General features: G+C 33.2%; 1 protein-coding gene across 1 annotated transcript; it reads left to right on the forward strand.

The window, feature by feature from the left end:
• The first annotated feature begins 2,736 nt into the window (after nucleotides 1-2,736).
• On the forward strand, nucleotides 2,737-18,386 carry LOC133789240 (UDP-glycosyltransferase 83A1-like). Its single transcript, XM_062227006.1, has 2 exons — nucleotides 2,737-3,302; nucleotides 16,991-18,386. The coding sequence occupies exons 1-2, from the start codon at nucleotides 2,792-2,794 to the stop codon at nucleotides 17,893-17,895; spliced, it is 1,416 nt and encodes a 471-aa protein (XP_062082990.1). The 5' UTR covers nucleotides 2,737-2,791; the 3' UTR covers nucleotides 17,896-18,386.
• The last annotated feature ends 913 nt before the right edge of the window (nucleotides 18,387-19,299 follow it).

The raw sequence follows: 19,299 nt of genomic DNA on the forward strand, positions 1-19,299 counted from the left end.
GAAAAATAAGAAATACAAAGGTAAGTGTTTTCACTGCAAAAAGAAAGGGCATTGGAAACAAGATTGCCCCAAGTTTCTAGCAGCGAAAAACAAAGGTAAAGATTATAGTTCATTTATCTTAGAAACATGTGTTTTAGAGAATGATAAATCTGTTTGGATTATTGATTCTGGATCTACTAACCATGTTTGTAACTCTTTACGCTTCTTGAATTGTGGGAGGAAGTGGATGAAGGAAAGTTGGGAACAGAGCGTTTGTTACGATATAAACTAGAGGAAAAGCTCGCCTGAAGTTCAGAAATAAATTTTTAATTTTGAATAATGTATTTTTTATTCCAGATTTTAGTAGAAATTTAATTTCAGTTTCCATGTTGCAATTAGAACAATTTGTTATGACTTTCACAAGTTCTAATATATCTATTTATTTCAATGGATCACAATTGTGTATTGCATGTTTGGAAAATGAGTTTTATATTCTACGACCTAACAAACCCTTCGCTCTTAACAATGGTTTATTCAAAGTACCTAAACCTAGGACCTAAAGCGTCAAAAGACCGATAACGATGACATAACATATTTATGACATTTGAGACTAGCTCACATTGGCTATGATAGGATTCAAAGACTTACAAACGACATGCCTTTGAGGGAACTCACCTTGGCCCCTACCCCAGACCCCCACCCCGGACCTCAGCCCCTAACCCTGACCCCAACCTCGGCCTCCGACCCCGACCTCGGCCCCCGGCCTCAGACCCCGACCCCAAACCCATGTACTCGAATCCTGACCCTGAACGCCCGACTCTGGCTCCGACATTGACCTTAGCCTCTAACCACGACCTTGACCCGAACCTTACAACAATTCAAATTAATTTAAAAAATATTACAATACAAGTTAACACATACCATTTTTTATGTATTGAATAATACAGTTTGTGTTGTGTTAAAATTTGGGATTGTAATAATTAATTCTAAACATAGTGTTCCACTTATTTAATACAATACAATCTCCTTATATGACATGTCAAATGTTCCAATAGAGATAATGAGCTTTTAGAGCAATAGTGGCTGCCATGGAAACAAAATTGAAGAAATATTGGTGTGAAATTCCTCTTTTATATGCATTAGGTCTTGTCTTGGATCGTAGAGCTACATTACTTGATCTTGAGAATATTATTCATCATACAGGTGTTCATTTAAATATAGATTTTACTTCACAAATTGCTTGTTTGCATAACAAGGTGTTCGTACAATGTTTATGAGAACAGGTATGGTGGCATAACAACCACCAACCCAAACAGTTTTAGATGAATCAACATTTGTCAGTTGGAGTTATGTCAAACCAACTAGCTCAAGTGGAACTCTTATGGCCCCTCCATCATCAAGTGCAAGAACTTCTAGATACAACGAGCTCAACAAATATATTGATGATCATTATTTGATCCCTCTACTGACAATCATAGAGAGGATTTCGATCATTTGGGTTGGTGGAAGAAGAATGCATATAGGTTTTAGTCCTTTCATAGCTAGCACGTGATGTGTTGACAATCCCAATGTCTACTATTTCTTCAGAACAAGCATTTAGCACTACTGGCAGGATAATTGAAGAGAGAAGAACTTCTTTGTCTCCAAAAATAGTGGAAATGTTTACTGAAGAAAGTTCTAGTGGTAGTGGTAGTAATACTGCTTATCCAGAATCTGTTCTGCCTTGATTTATATTTTTTTCTTTGTTGTACTTTGTTGAAGTGAACTCAATTGACTTTTTAAACATTATGATTGCACTATTTTTTCTTTACCAAGATTTAATTTCATTAAGTTTTTCTTGGTAAAATTTTTAATGAGGCAATGTTTATTTTATTTATATTTTTAAATTTAGAATTTTTGTTGTAATAATTAATTAAATATACATAATATATGTAAAATAGGGAAAAAATATTTTAAAAACCTTGAAAATAGGTTTGATATAATTTGGGCCTGAATTGAGCCCAAATTGGGCCCATATTTTGGCTGACTTAAAGGTCCGTTTTCAGGGCACGAAAATAGCCCATTTTAAAAAAATGGGCTGGCCCGCTTTAGAAAAACGAGCTGGCACGATCTAGGCCAGCCTGGCACAGCACACGACCCATTTGGGCCGTGTTGGGCTTTCATATTTAAATGCAGGCTGGCACGACCTGATCCACTTTTTTTCAGAGGCACATCAATGTCTGTCGTGTCGGGCCGGGCTAGCCTACATTTAGAGCTCTATACACGCATATAGCTAAGGTTTTGTCCATTTGACCACCAAATTTAAATGCTATTTAATTTATTCCAATATGTGTGTCATGTTACTATACTTATATTATCTTAAATAATAGACACTTATTCTAACTAATAGAGTCCAAAATAACTACTAGATCCAAATTTATTATGGGCTTTAAATTACTATCATAACTAATTATAACTTAGAAAATTACCATACTTAATCAATCATCTCACATCCCCATCAAAAAGTAGCCAAACATAAATAGTTCAAGAATAATAACTTGGTTATTTGAATAGATTCTACTTTTTTTTAAATAAATAAAAAGTAACCGAAATAGATCATTCATCAATACATATGTCTCCGTCTGTACTTTTCTCAACATTAATAATATTTACCTATGGTTCTTTTCAGTCTCTCTCTCTCACCTAACAACAATGGCCTACATGGTAGTGTACATAAATGTGTAATTATATATATGAGAAGTTTAGCTTGAAGTTTTTTAAAAAGTGAGAAGAATATCTTATGCTGTATAGCTAGGTAGAACCAAAAGAAAAAATGACGAGCAAAAAACGTGTGATTGTCATGCCAGTTCCAGCCCAAGGCCATGTGAAACCCCTCATGCTACTTTCTCACAAGCTAGTCAAGCATGGGTTGAGAGTCACTTTCGTTAACACTGAATTCAACCATAACAAGATCTTGAGCGGCATGGGTGTTGATGATGATACTGCTGGGTTTGGATCAGAGATTGAGATGGTGTCAATCCCAGATGGGTTGGGGTCAATGGCCGATAGAACTGACGAAGACCTCATATGTGATTTAGTTTGGGGGGAGAGTATTTTGCCTGCAGAGTTTGAAAAACTCATAACAACTATAAATAATGGTACCGGTGGTTCTCCGGACGACATCATTAGTTGTGTGGTTTCTGATTATTTTTTGAGTTGGCCACTCGAAATTGCAGCTAAATTAGGTGTTAAAGCTGCTGTTTTCTTTCCTTCCGCGGCTGCACTTTTCCTCTACACCATGAACATACCAAAGTTGATACAGGATGGGATCATCACATCTGATGGTACGTATGTAATTATTATTATTATTATTATTATTATGGGATCCTCTTTGAAACCTTGCAAAATGCTAATAGCGAAGACTTATGAAGCTTTAGTGAAGACAAAAGTTTTCAAGATGTTGATATTTGTTGGGGTGTTGTTTTGCTTGCATAAATTTCACCTTTATGGTTTTAATAATATTGTAAATAACCAATTAATATAAAATATACACATTTGACTTAATTTTCTCAATTAATTTTAATAAATAAAATAATAACAATCTTATTTTAACTATTTGAAATTATTTTTATATTTTATGAAATTGTTTGGCAAAGTAGATTTATATAAATATAATCACTTTGTACAATTATTTATTTTTCGATATTTTCACCAATTACTAAGATAAATATTATTTATTTTTTAAAGTTATTATTTCGTTTTTATATATAAATTTCACTTTAAGTCTGTTTAAAAAAATTATTTGTTCTAGAAATAGAAAACTAAAAAAATATAATTTTAAAAAGAATCTATAAGAGATTATTGAATGGATTTTTATTCACTTGAATCTGATTTTAAAGTATTTATGATTTATTTTTAGTAAATATATAATTTCTAAAGTTATTCTTTTTTAAAAAATATTAAAAATATAATAACAACTGTAATTAAAGAAGTTGATGGTATTTTATACTTAATAGTGAAATACATGGGTATTTTAATATTATTAAAGATGCAAAGTTTAAGTAGGTATTTTTAAGCAAAACTTATGGTGTAAATGACATATTCCTTTTAAAAAAATGCAAGCATTTTATATTTTTTAGGGGATATAATAATACAGAAAATTATATTTACATTAACATATACAAATTAGACATACAATAAAAAATAAAGGGAATTTTTTCATATATATATATATAGAATTTTTAAGGTTGTTTTAAAAAAATATGTACATTTAATTTTTCTATTTTTTTTTATGATTTTTTTATTTGGAAGTTCATATTTATGAGATTTTCTTTCTTGTAAATTTAAAAAAAAAAAACATATATTTATGCCACTTTTTTATCATACTTATATTTTCTTTTATTTTGAAAATAATTTTATTTTTTTTCAATTTTTTTATTTTTTCTTTTATTTTTAATTAGTTTTTTTCGTTCTTTTTTCCTTACTTATGTTTTCTTTTTTTTCTATCAATTTTTTCCTTCATTATTTTTTTCTTTCCATTTTTCCATTTTTCTACTTCATTTCATTTTTATTCATTTATCTATTGTTTTTTCTTTCATTTGTATTATTTTGTTTTCTTTTCTTCATATTTTTTCAGTTTTCTTTCCTTTTTTTCCTTCTATTTTTTCTTCATTTTTGTATTTTTTTTCTCTTTCTATTTTTTTTTTCACACATATGAGCTTTTTTATTTCTTTTCTTCCTCTTCTTCTATTTTTTTCCTTTTTTTCTACCAATTTTTCCATTCGTCTTTTTTTTCTTCTTTTCATTAGTTTTCTCCTTCTTCTTTTCATTTCTATTCATTCATCTGTTTTTTTTTCCTTCATCATTTTTTGTTTTGTTTTGTTTTTTTTTCATATTTTTTTTAGTTTTCTTTCCTCTGTTTTTTCCCTTCTTTTTTCTTCATTTGTATTTATTCTTTTCTCATTCTATTTTATTCCTTTTTATTCACACATATATTTTAACATAACATATTTATTTTACAATTTTTTATTTATTATATTTTATTATTGTAATTTTTTATAGTTTTTTTAACTATATGTAAAAAAATTCAAATTAATTTTTTCAACATTTTCTTCCTGTAACCCTTATAGGAACATCCAAATTTGGAAAGAAAACTAATAAAAATATGAAAACATGAATGAGTAACTAGTTACCCTGATGACAACATTTAAATCTAGAAAAAAATTATATGAAAACTCAAATGGGTAACTAGTAACCCTGATAGAAACATCAAATTTCAGAAAGAAAAAAATAGATATGAAAACGTGAATGAGTAACCAGTTACCCTGATGGGAACATTCAAATTCAAAGAAGAAAAATATGATGAAATTAATAGGTAACCAGTTACCCTAATGGGAACATCCAAATTCGGAAGAAAAAAAAATTAGATATGAAAACTTGAATGGATAACTAGTAACCCTGATAATGTTGGGAAAACTTATACATGATCTTCATGTATATCTAATATTAAACAAATTAATACGAGATAGCCTAAAATATATTTCTAAAATTGAATTCAAAGAGAAACAATGAATAGAATACTTACAATATACTTGGCAAAAAAAAAAGAATACTTACAGTATACGCAGTGGAATTAAAGAGTCATTCCTTCAGTTTCTCTAACGCGTGTATCCTCTCTGTCCCAGAGTATTATCAAGAAACTGAACCGATCTTCTATTTTCTTTACAATCTTCCAATGTATCATTAGAATCACCTAGACTAGTGTTGGCAATTCTCAACACATGAGATAGATATAGAGAGAAGAAGAGAAAATAACAAAGAGACTTAGAAAAAGGACTTGTGTTTAGAGAGAATCTAAGACTATCAGAAAACTAGTGATTAAACTTATGTTTTGACTTCTCTCTAAGCACTCCTTTTATAGACTCAATTAGGCCATTTAATTTAATTAAAAAATCAATAAAATAATAGTCATTTTAAAGCCTTAGGTCGAAATTATCATAGGCTTTAGGCCCGTGAAATTTCTCATTTGATTATAAGCCCATTGGACTTAAAATCAAGGCATGTATTATTTTCTATTGATTTAATTAATTAAATAATTATTTAAATCCTTCATCAAATTAATTATTTATAATTTGAACCTTGATTTAAACTTATTTATTAATTTAGATACCAATTTATCTTAATTAATAAATCTGCCATAATTTCTCTTTTTTTTCTCTAAATAACATAACTATGTGAAACTATCCAAAATAGACCTGGTCAACTTTGATGATTCTAATTGAAAATTAAATCAATTAATTGAGACTATCTAGATGATTTTATCCAAGGTACAATGGGGATCATGGGCCTATGAAATCAAGCTCCAAGAAGTTATCATAAATCTAACAAATAAATTTACTAACTTATTAATTCCTCGTGACTCCACTATAGACTCGGAATTGCACTCTTGAATTCATAGAACGCTCTATAACAAATATAGATACGCTATTAATTATCCATTGTTACAACCATAATTGTCACTTAATCCTCTATAGACGATCTACAATGAGATAGGACTAAAATACAATTTTACCCCTCATTCTATTTTATCATGAAAACACTTAGTTCCTTGTAAATGATATTTCAGTAAACTAATTTAATTACTGAAATGAGATCTCTATCATTTAACACCTTGAACCAAACTAAAAGGAAACCATCATTTCACTTCTTCATCAGAAGCTATAGATGTTCATATCTATGATTAACACTCCCACTCAATTATACTACCGAGTTCCCAAGATGTAAGTATGGGCTAGTTCGTAGGGTAAGCTGGTAACGAACAAGTCAAAGAACTCAAATAATACAATCAGTTAGAATACTAACCACTCAGAATTGAGATTGAATTGACCTATAGTCAACTATATGATATGACTAGAATAGATAATAACTATATGTTTACTTATCTTATCAACTGTCAATATCGGTCCAGTCAGATGTAACAAATACATCCGATCTTATCTACTTTGCTAATGTTCTGGAAAGAACATAACACTGTAATGTGTAAGTAGATCATATCGTAGATTGGCAAGTCAGTGTAAATCATGTGCACTGACTAATCTTAGGACTATCTTATTTTGAACATATAATCATATTTATATTCCACTGTGATTACACCACTATAAATATGATTAGCTATATGTTCAAGATTTAATAGAAGTTTATATTAAAAAAATAATCATGAAAATTAAACATGTGAGCAAATTGATTGACCAAGTCAAAAAATTATTTTTATTGTTTTATTAATAATAAAATGAGATTACAAAGAAATTGGGTTTTAATTAGAGCATAAAATCCTAACAAACTCCCACTTGCACTAATTGAAACTAATGCCTTAATTCTACTAATCACATTTCTTTGATATGCTTGTCAAATGTAGCTTCTAGTAGTGTCTTTGTAAACAGATATGCAAGATTATCTTCAGATGCAATCTTCATAACCATCACATCTCCCCTGGCCACATATTCTCGAATTATGTGATACTTCCTTTCTATATGCTTACTTCTCTTATGACTTCGAGGTTCTTTCGAGTTGGCTTTCGCTCATGTATTGTTACAAAACAACAAAAGCGGTTTATCCATTTCTGGAATAACACCAAGATCCGAATAGAACTTCTTTAGCCAGACTATTTCCTTAGCGGCTTCTGACGCGGCTATGTACTCAGCCTCCATGGTGGAATCTGAGATTGCAGACTGCTTCACGCTTCTCCATATCACAGCTCCACCCCCAAGAGTAAACACCATTCCAGAAGTAGACTTCCTGTCATCGACATCAGTCTGAAAATCTGAATCGGTGTAGCCTACAGGGTTCAAAACACCACCCTTGTAGACTAACACATAATCCCTAGTCCGTCTCAAATACTTCAGGATATGCTTAACTTCTATCCAATGTTTTGATCCTGGGTTTGACTGATACCTGCTCACTACACCCACTGCACAGTAGATATCTGGTCTAGTACACAACATGGCATACATCAGACTTCCAACTGTAGATGCATAAGGAACTTTTCTCATTGCATCTTCCTCTTCAGGAGACTGCTTTTTTGAAAGATGAATTCCATGGCAGGACGGTAGATGCCCTTTCTTGGAATTTTTCATTGAGAAACGTTCAAGCACTTTATCTATGTAAGTTGCTTGAGATAGAGCTAAGAGTCTGTTCTTTCTATCCCTGATGATCTGGATACCTAGAACATAACTTGCTTCACCCAAATCATTCATCTGGAATTGAGTGCTCAGCCAATTCTTCACATCTGATAAATAATTCATATTATCGTTCTCGGTCTTTTAACGTTTATTGGTCATAGGCTTAGCTACTTTGAATAAATCATTGTTAAGAGCGAGGGGTTCGTTAGGTCGCAGAATATAAAGCCCATTTTCCAAACATGCAATACACATGTGTGATCCATTAAAGGAAATAGATATATTAGAACTTGTGAAAGTCATAACAAATTGTTCTAATTGCAACATGGAAACTGAAATTAAATTTCTACTACAATCCAAAATAAAAAAAACATCTTTTAAAATTAAGTATTTATTTCCAAACTTCAAACGAGCTATTCCTCTAGCTTGGACCTTAACGAACGCTCCGTTCCCAACTCTAAGCTTTAAGCCGCCTTCGTCCACTTCCTCCCACGATTCAAGAAGTGTAAAGACTTACAAACATGGTTGGTAGATCCAGAATCAATAATCCAAACGGATTTATCATTCTCTAAAACACATGTTTCTAAGATAAATGAACTATAATCATTACCTTTGGTTTTCGCTGCTAGAAACTTGGGGAAATCTCGTTTCCAATGCCCCTTCTCTTTGTAGAAAAACACTTATCTTTACCTTTCTTATTTTTCACATTCTTCCCCTTAGGCGTCTGTGCACGTGGTTGTGCACTCGTCTTTGCAGCCTTTGAAGGCTTAGGTTGTTGTTTTGTCCACTTTTCATCTTGTTTCCAGCTTTCGAAGACGAAGCTTGGCTAGCTTCAGCCTTATCTGGATCAGCAGCAACAACAATAATCTTATTTTTTCCTCCTTTACTTGGTCTACCCATGATAGGCTCAAAATTCTGAAGCTTGTTCATGAGCTGCGTCAAACCATAGTTGAGTTGATCACGAACGTGCAAACACGGTGCCATCCAAGAATTCACGATGCCATCACGTACGTGTGGAGACGGTGCTCGTTCTGGGGATTCCTCAATCATGACGAACTCGGAGGTGTCACCTATTAACTCTATGTTGATATTCTGCTTCCAATTATGGAAGTTTTCTCCAGTGAGTTTCTCTATCAAAAGTTGAGAAAGGATGGGAGTAGACACAACCATAATTAAACTACAAATTACCAATAAAATAGAAATCAATCACATTTTCTCAATAAAACTTCTATTCACATAAATTTCAAGAAATAGCACAACATATACCAAAAATATGTAAGATATGAGAAAAAAAATACCAAAAACAATCATATCTCTATTTTTTTAGGTTTTTAACTAATCTATGATATCCTTGTCCCGGTTGGCGAGAGTAAAAAATATCACTAGTTAAATCGAGTTGTAAACTCATTTAATAATGGACACCACTATTAACAACCTACTATTCGATCAAAATAAGAAAACAAAATCTCTTATTTTATGAGCTAGACCCAGAGTTTCAAGATTCATAGATTTAGTCCTAGTAGTCACTGTAGGGGTGAGTCTAGTAGAATTTGACCTATAATTATCTATCTTTCGAAATCTAACCTTGTCAAAATAGCTAATGAACACCTTCCGTAGGGGGAGAATCAAAGCGCCTCGAGGCCCCATTAAGTTATTGACTATGTTAAACCAACGGTGGAGATCGAATAAAAATCTTAAAATAAGCTCATTATAAAATTAAAAATAGTATTTTTATTATTTATTTTTAGAAAATTAATGATTATGGTTTTCAAAAAAAATTAAACACATTAAATTTTTAAAACCAAAGTCCTATAATTTCCTATTAATTCTAAAGTGTCACATTCAAACAAATTCAATTAATTTAGAATTAATTTGTTGCTAATCAATATATAGGTTTAACTAATATAATGAACCTATACAATTAAGCCCAACTCAGGTAAATGAGCCTTAACAATTGGGCTTGTATGGAGGAGGGCTGGGTCCAGTATGTCGTTCTCACTACAAATGTCTCCTATCTTCCATACAAGGTCCAAAAGACAGCAATCTAAACATTCGTTTTATTAATTGTTATTAATTGATTAGGCCCAGTATAGTCATGCAAAGCAAATGGGCCTTCACAAGTGGAATCACCCACAAGAGAGGAATTTGAACTTTACATTTTCTAATGGGCCCAAATAAAACCTATCATTTTATGAATATTTTATTTGGAAAAATACCATATATCTAACAAACATATGGGCCACTATATGCATCTAAACCCAAAGGCAAAAATACCACATATAGTGCAAACAGGCATGCTATAATTAGATGAGTCTAATCATATTACTATATGAGCGATTCTATGAATTTATGCAAAAATACCACAATTTATTTCATTTGCAAAAATACCACAATTAATTATTTATAATTTATCAAAAAATTCAAATTAATTAATTTTTTTACAAAAAATAAGTCAATTTAAATGAAATTTATTAACAATTAACAATAGTTAATTTAAATTTCATTTATCAACAATCAACTTGGTTTAGGTTAGTTTGAAAAAAAATATTAATTTAATTTAAATAGAATTTATCAACAATTAACCAAAGTTAATTAAAATCCCATTTATAAAAAAATATTTTATTAATTGGCTGGAAAAAAAATGATATTTTTCAAAATTTAACCAATTTTAAATTTTAAAATAAATATCTTAACTATTTTCCAAATTATCTTGTGTTGTTATAACTATTAGCTAATATTTTAACCATTAAAAAATAAAATAAAATATAAATAGTTATAACAATCCTGAAATATCTCAAAATAGCTAAACAAATTCAAATTTCCATAAAAATATCTAACTAACAATATTCAAATTTCAAATAATTTAAATATTAAAAACTATAGAATAAAAAAACATTTATATTTTCAAATAAAGTTTTAATAAAAAAATCAAGAATTTAAATGAAAATATCTTAAATATCTGATATCATAATTCTAATATTTTAATATATTAAAAGATTTAAAATTAAGTTGTTAGTCTATTTTTTAATTTGAATTTGAATCTTTGTAGAAAATATCTAATTATTTAAATTCCAACTAACAAAAATATCTTATTTAAAAAAAAAATTAAATGATAAAACAAATCTGATATTTTTGGCTTTGATTATAAATAATTTATTTCCACAAAAAATTTTAAAATTTTTTTTGGATGAATAGTACCCGTGGGTACTGTTCATCGTGGCTAGTTTGTTGGGAAAACTTATACAGTATATTTATTTATTTTCATGTATATATTATATTAAACAAATTAATACGAGATAGCCTAAAACATGTTTATAAAATTGATTCAAAGAGAAACAATGAATAGAATACTTACAGTATACGCAGCGGAATTAAAGAGTCATTCCTTCAGTTTCTCTAACTCTTGTATCATTTCTGTCGCAGAGTATTATTAAGAAACTGAACCGATCTTCTATTTTCTTCACAATCTTCCAATATATCCTTAAAATCACCTAGACTAGTGATATGAACCACGCCAACAATTGTGACGAAACCCGAACCAAATCTGGAAAACAACCAAAGAACGCTCGAATTTGGAATGGAAACCGCGACCCAATGCTTAGCAAAGCACGAACCTTGGTATGGTGAAGACGCCACAAACGGGGATGGATTATCCGTTTAATAAGTCAGATTTGAACGCCACAAGGAAATCCTTGATAAGTTCGAAAGTTTCTTCAAGAACTCAAGAAGAAAACTCACAATTTTTTTTCATTAACAAAAACTAACTGTCTTCCAAACCGTCCACAAGACGTAATATGGTCGAAAATTACAAAGAGGGTTTTAGACATATAAAAGCCCTAAAATACCCTTAATAAAAAAGCCCAAAAAAACCTAGGCAGAAGACATGTCTTGGACTCCAATAAAGACTCTAATAAAACATGAAAATTATAGTTCAAACTAAAACAAATAATTAGAGTAAGGTTACAAAGAAGCCAAATCTTAATCAAGCTCCTAAACTGAATCAACTTTAATGAGCAGCACAAGCCTTTGTTCACCCTCAGTAGTGAACTCGATCTCTTCCTGTTGTAGAATTCTCTGGACTAAGTTGTTAAGTTTTTCTTTGAATCTCTTAGCCCGCGCCCTCATCACCGGACCAATTGGAACTTGAATTGGATCGTTAGTCTTGATGTCCTCAACATTAATCCATCCCCGACGATAGGTGTGTTTTGGAGGCCGAGGACTTTTTCGAAGGTGGGCCGAGCGTTGAGTGAACCATGATCAGAGGAGGCAAGGGAGGAACGACCGTAGTGGATGTTTTGACCTGAGGATTCGGATCCGCAACTGGGCTCGTAACAGTGGGAGCTGGTGGAGGAGAAGTCTTCTCATTCCTCTTAAGGACCTTGGCAAGTCGGTCTGACTTTCGCGAGCCCCTCGGGCGCTTACTCCTCTGGGCCCCCTCGCCACTGGCGAGCACGGTGTCGAGGTCGGAGTCCATAACACTTGCACAATTACACCGCATTATAAGATATTCCAAGACAAAAAGTTAGCATGATGAAGACAAGCAAGGAATAAAAGGACAAGTAGAGAGAAACCTAACTGGAACTCTCCCCCAAGCTCGTGCTCAACGACCACGTAATTCCCCCATCTTCAAAGGATGCGGGGGGAGTACCTTCCCTATACGTGGAAGTCAACATCGAAAGGTCTCTATAGTCATTTGTCCCGTATTGAACGGCTATTCCGTTCCATACCTCGTTCAGACTATACATAGTGTCATACTTCCCGAGCCAACTATCGAACCTATGAACCCTCTCATCTACCAAGGACCATACATAAAAATGGTCCCTATCATCCTCACACAAGACTAATATGTCGGGCTTATGCTTAAGTAGTGAGGGAGACCATAAGTCTGAGCTAAGGATGACCATACCTTTGTCGCTCGAGCTCGAGGCCTCATCATTGGCCTCGTTCCCCGATCGCGGACTCCTACGACGTCGAGCTAGGGATTATGGCTTAGCACTTCGCCTCGGAGGAAGGCTGCCAGTTGGGAGAGGCACAAACTCCCACTTGGTATATTTTTTGATGAACCAGTCGAACGTGGACTGATCCTTCTCTAGGAGGCCACAGGCTCGAAGCCTATCTTCATGAAAAAGATAGGAAAGGGAGTGCCTGCCGTAGGGAAGTTGGAGCAAAGCCTCCTTATGCTCTTTCATCTCCTTGGTGGGAGTGGGTCGACGGTAGTTGGCTAGAAAAATGAACATATTATGACTGGTACGAGCCTAAGCAAAAACTCGAGCCCAAAAGAAGAAATTTTTTATGTACTTAGGAATTCGCCTGAACGAGTAGTGTCTGGAAGGAGCCAGGCCATCCGTCCAAAAGAAAGCCTTCTTGAAATCTGGGGGATGGTTGGGTAGATCCTCAAATATTTTCTTCTCCTTGGGATAGCTTGAAAGGTAGTAGAAGCCGTCCCCTCCCCGAGCTCGGGAGGGATTGCTTTTCAAGCAAAAGAGATACAGGATCTCCTTTGGTGAAGGTTCTTCCCACTTTAGCTCATGGTAAAGCAACCTCAGGGCAGAAAAAACCCTGTACGAATTGGTGTTGAGCTGGAAAGGGGCGAGCCCAAAAAAGTCTAAAAAACCCTTGAAAAAGGACTTTAAGGGCAATAAAGCCCCTGCCTTCATGTGCTCCTGGCTCCAGGCCGCGTACTTCAACTTGTTGTCGGGGTTCCCATCTCCCGGAGCGCGATAACTTCGCTCGTGGGAGGTCAGGGCTCGACACTTCAGCGAGCCTGACATTCCGATCCCGTGGAGGGACAAAATCCCTGAGATCTGTCCCAGTGAAGAAACCGAGCTCCAGTAGTGCTCGACCTCGAAGAATTCTTCCCTCAAGGTGGGAATGGAGGTTGATTGCGAGGTGGAAGGGGGATTTGATGGTTCTCCCATCAATGAAAAGTGAAGGTCCCCCGGCTTGAAGGCAATTGTCACTCTAAGACTGGGATCGATGGGAATTGGTTTGGGCTCGGGGTCCGGATCTGGATCTGGGTCGATGACGACCCTAAGCCTCTTCCTTTTCCTCTCCTTGACCTCGTCGATTTGATGATGAAAGTGATCTCGGGTATCTTCTTGCTCGCGCTTTAGTTGGTGCTCCCGAATCAGACGCTGGTTCCGGGTGAAAGGTGACTCCGGGCTCAGAGCATTCGGTGAGTAAGGAATTGTGAGCTTTGACCCCCACCGCTTTCCCGAGTTCTGCAGCATCCAGTAAAAGAGTAAAAGGGTGAGGGTCAGGCGAACAAGAAATCAATAATGAATATGAGGATGACTTAAGCTCGAATGATCGAGGCTACGAGGCAAACTCGATCTAAAGGACGAGGCCAGTCTCAGAGCGTGTATTCCACGGAAAGGAAGGAAGGTGGATTTATTTTTAAAGATCCCGATATTTCAGGGAAAAAAGTTGGCGGTTACTCAAAAAAAGTGATATTTTTGGGAAACGTGCAATTTAAAAACCCTAATTTTGTACCCAATATCTTGGTGTACAAGATATGTCATCCGAAATTCAAAAAATCAGTAAACGAACCATATTTGGGTCTTTTACATAGAATCTAGGTTTGGAACCCATGATATTAGAACTTAAGACTAATATTTATCAGCTGAAACACTCTAGTGTGCAAAACCAGTGAGTGAACCAACATTGCAACAATATAAACGTGCATGAAAACAATGTATATACACGGGCATACGAAGCTATGAACAGAGACTTACACAATACAGTCGGCGAAAACAGAGAAATTGATGACCGAATAAGCGGTTGCAAAAATGATCTCACATAGTCGAAGAAGCCAACGTTGCTTTGTCTTCTCAGCTTGGAGAACATGCAAGAGCTAGGCAAAGAAATTTCTGGTTTTTTCTTCTTTTCTCTTTCTGAAAGCTTGAACGTGAAAGTAAAGTGGGGAAGACGAATGGGGATATATTTATAGGCCCCTGGGAATGTTAAAAGCCGAACTAATCTGGGCCATTGGCCAGATTTTGTATCCGATCCGACGGTCAGGGACCAATGAAATGATAGTACCATAAAGTTGGCAGGCGAACGAACGTGGGCAGGGTTCCAAGGCACTCAACTACTTTGATTGGTCAACGTCCGGCTGACACGTGTCCACACTCGAGTGTATTTGATGGTACAGTTTCCAAGAGGAGCAGTTTAAAAGTTTCCTTCTCATAGGATTCGAGCTGATACTTTTGAAGGGGAAAAATGTCACACCCAGATTTTGAGACAAGAGGTTATGATCCTGAAAATTGGGCTCGTCAGGTGTGAGCTCAAAATGTATGAAAACATCACATGGTCCAGCCGTAAAATCTCTGAAGAAAAACAACGACCTCGAAGATGTGTAACCTCGGGGTATTTTCTGAGTTCGAAATGGCACGACACTGGGATATATCTTTTACCGATTGTCTTCAGATAAGACAGTCCGAACTTGGGAAGTGCAAGCTCGGGTGTGACAGCTTCAACAATACCTACCTATCCCGAGCATGGCCTGAAGTTGGGTGGCAAGTTCGTAGCAGTTCCAAGTCTTGACAATCATAATGCCGATTGCTGATCTCGAAGACCTGATGAGTCACCAGGGATAGCTCATTACGTGTGAACATATTTATTGTTGTGTAATCCCAATATTTAAGGGATACCATTTAATCTGTTATCCGTTCCCGATTTTCATAGGACATTTCCATGTATATAGGAGATATTGCATTTAATATCATTATTTCAATTGATATACAGAATATCTTTCCGAAATATGTGAGAATGAACTTTGTAACCTTCCCTATAAATAGAGAAGGAATCACCACTTGTAGGGGACCGATGCTCTGATATCTGATTTCTTGAGAGGAAACTCTGGGTAATTCATCTCTGAAGAATTTCTAGAAAACTCCAAGTCTTAATAATATAGACTCATGGACTAGGTAGAATTAACTGCTGAACCACATAAAAATCTTCTTGTTTCTCTTCATCATCCATTCGCTTTATAGTTTACATTGTTTAATTGCTCTACGATTTAAGTTGACGAAAAATGACGTCAACAATAATATAATAAAGAAACAAAGTAGTTTACTCTATTATATGAAACATATTAGTTTATTTTTTTCATATAATTCATTGACTCGGACATTGTAATGTTAATTTTAAAAAATTATTTTATTACCATTTTTGTTCACTTTTATACCCAAAAAAAAATAATATTACAGAATCGTCATTTAACAATAAAAAGTTTATTAAATTAAAAAACATATCTTATAAATAATCTTATTCCCACTACTTGACTTTTCAAAATGGTCACTAACGTGAATTAAGGAAAATGGGAATCAAAACTTTATATAAGGGAGTTTTTTTTATTAAAAAAACCGACTATGGGAGTTACTCAGTATATTTCATTTGCAATTTAAGTTCCTAAAATAAACATTAATATTAACATAACAAGGACATTTATAATAATTATTTTATAAAGTCGTTATAATATGTATAATATAAATAAAAGTTATCGTATTAATAGTATTATAAAAAAATATTTTGTAATAAGAAAATGTAATTTTCTCTTTTTCTGTAGAGCTTTAAGATTTAAAAAAAATAAAAAAATACATTTAATTAATCGTTATTAGAAAATATATATATATAATAGATTAACTAAACATGTCTAAAAGTTTCCTGTTTGTTCTCTACATCTACATGATCACATAAACCATTTGTCAAATTATATTTTAAATTTTAATAATATTATAAATCATTAATATAATCTATGTGACAAATAACAAAACAAAAAAGTGCAAAAGAAAGTCAAAAACGAATTTACTTAACCTTTTTATTATTATTATTTTACTCATATGTTAATTTTACAGGCAAGCCAACCAAACAACAAATGATACAATTGTCTAGTGGCGTGCCTACCATAGACACATCAAAATTACCATGGAATATTGGTAACCCTGCTACACAAAAGGTTGTATTTCGTGGTTTTGTTAATGCTTGTCAAAGTTTAAAAATGACAGATTGGTGGCTTTGCAATACATCCCATGACATCGAACCTCTTGTGTTTTCTCTACTTCCAAAGCTCCTCCCAATAGGCCCATTAATGGCATCCATAGATAATAGTCCTTTAGATATTCCAGGGTCACAATTTTGGGCTGAAGACTCATCTTGCTTAAGCTGGTTGGATCAACACAAGCCGCACTCGGTCATATACATTGCATTCGGCAGCTCCACATTTCATGACCAAGTCCAATATCATGAGCTAGCTCGTGGGCTTGAGCTAATTGGTATGCCATTTCTTTGGGTTGTTCGTCCAGGATTTATCTTAAGTAAACAAAAAAATGGACTTGAACTATATGGATTTGAAAGCAATAGTAATAATAACAATCTTGGAAAAATAGTCAATTGGGCACCTCAACAAAAGGTTTTAAGTCACCCTGCGATTGCTTGTTTTGTGAGTCATTGTGGATGGAACTCAACTCTTGAAGGTTTAAGCAATGGAGTGCCTTTCTTGACTTGGCCTTATTTTGCTGATCAATTTATGGATGAGAGTTATATATGTGATATTTGGAAAGTTGGAATGAAGTTTGAGCCCAATGAACGTGGAATCGTAACAAGTGAAGAAGTGAAAAATAAAGTGGATAAACTACTACTTGATAAAGATATACGAAGAAGGTCTTTAGAATTCAAAGAAATGATAATGAAAAGTATTTCTAAAGATGGTCAATCTTCCGAAAATGTCAACAACTTGGTCAAATGGATTAAGGAGACATAATAGGGTACCCCCTCGTTATATATATCTAAGGGTGATCATTATGAGTGCGTTTATGCGTCATATTAAGTCGTATTAAGTCATATATATTTTATTATAATGAATTGTCTTTTATAACATATTTTTATATAGTATTATATTTGCTATTGATTTGTATTTACATATAAATATATAATATTTTAATAAAAGTCAATACAAAATATATTATACTATATAAAAATATACTATAAAACACAATTTATTATAATATAATACAATACCCCATAATACATGGTATCAAACGTACCCTATTTGTGTAACATTATCAGCTCGCTCCAGAATGATGTGGTCAAATTGTTATTATGTGATTGTCATTATTTTTTTATGTGTTTGCTTTTTTTTTTTTCCTTTTGTTCTTTTAATTTCCTTCCCTATAAATGTCCAGCATAGTGCCCTAAAAAAGCATATATTAGTACAATATTTTTGGAATTTATGAAAGTGATAATTTTCTTTAATTTTTTGATAGATTACATTTTTTATTAATGAATAATGTAATTGAATAGTAGAGAAGAAGTTCAAGTTTTTTAAATATGAATATAATCTTGTATTAGTACAAATGATTAAAATTATACATATATAATCAACTAAATAGTCCACATGGAAGGGAATTTAAGTAAAAGATCTTTAACTGGTTACTGCTCATACGGTCTACTAACATTGAAAATACAATGATCTTGATCTGGATTATTGATGTAGAGATATTAAAGTGGAGGTATTAGAATCATATAGGACTGGACCAAACACGAGTTGGACACATTAATAAAATACCAATTGCCATAAAGATTTCTAAAAATGTCGCTAGACAATTATATGCCAATCAATCTAAATCTTGAGTAGTCATGACCTCTTGTTTATGTTTATTGAGCCTTTATATTTATAAGTTACGATTTGTTTAATAACAAGCATAAAAGTTATTATATTTTCGAGTACATTGAGATAAACAACTAGGAACATTTTCTACAAATCCCTTAAGTGCTAATTCTTGTGTTAAACAATTTAAGCACTATAATTTATATCTGATTTATAAATTAATTATTGTTGACGCGGTTTTTCGCCAACAATAGAATAAGAAATCCAATAACAAAGATATTAGTGCTCTTTTCTAAACCGAATGAACTATATGAACAACTTCTTACACTCACAATTTACGTGGTTCGGTGGTTAAAATTCATCTAATATACGAGACAATATTATTAATCTGTTACAATTTCTGCAGAGTTTCTATATCATAAAAAGCAGTCTCATTGCCTGTTGATTGTCCCTGAAATTTATAGTGAATATCATTGGATAGGTTTGGGTAACCGCGTGCATAAATATGGTAAACAATCAATCAAGATAATTCTCATTTACATAGGGATACGATTGCCT

The sequence above is a fragment of the Humulus lupulus genome, chromosome 7 (assembly GCF_963169125.1).
Source record: "Humulus lupulus chromosome 7, drHumLupu1.1, whole genome shotgun sequence".
Taxonomy (NCBI): Eukaryota; Viridiplantae; Streptophyta; class Magnoliopsida; order Rosales; family Cannabaceae; genus Humulus; species Humulus lupulus.

What these genes read in the sequence shown, in the direction of transcription:
- LOC133789240 (XM_062227006.1), top strand. Translation starts at nt 2,792, where the DNA reads ATGACGAGCAAAAAACGTGTGATTGTCATGCCAGTTCCAGCCCAAGGC. An exon ending in TGGGATCATCACATCTGATG is followed by an intron (nt 3,303 to 16,990) that starts GTACGTATGTAA and finishes TTAATTTTACAG; the next exon opens with GCAAGCCAACCAAACAACAA.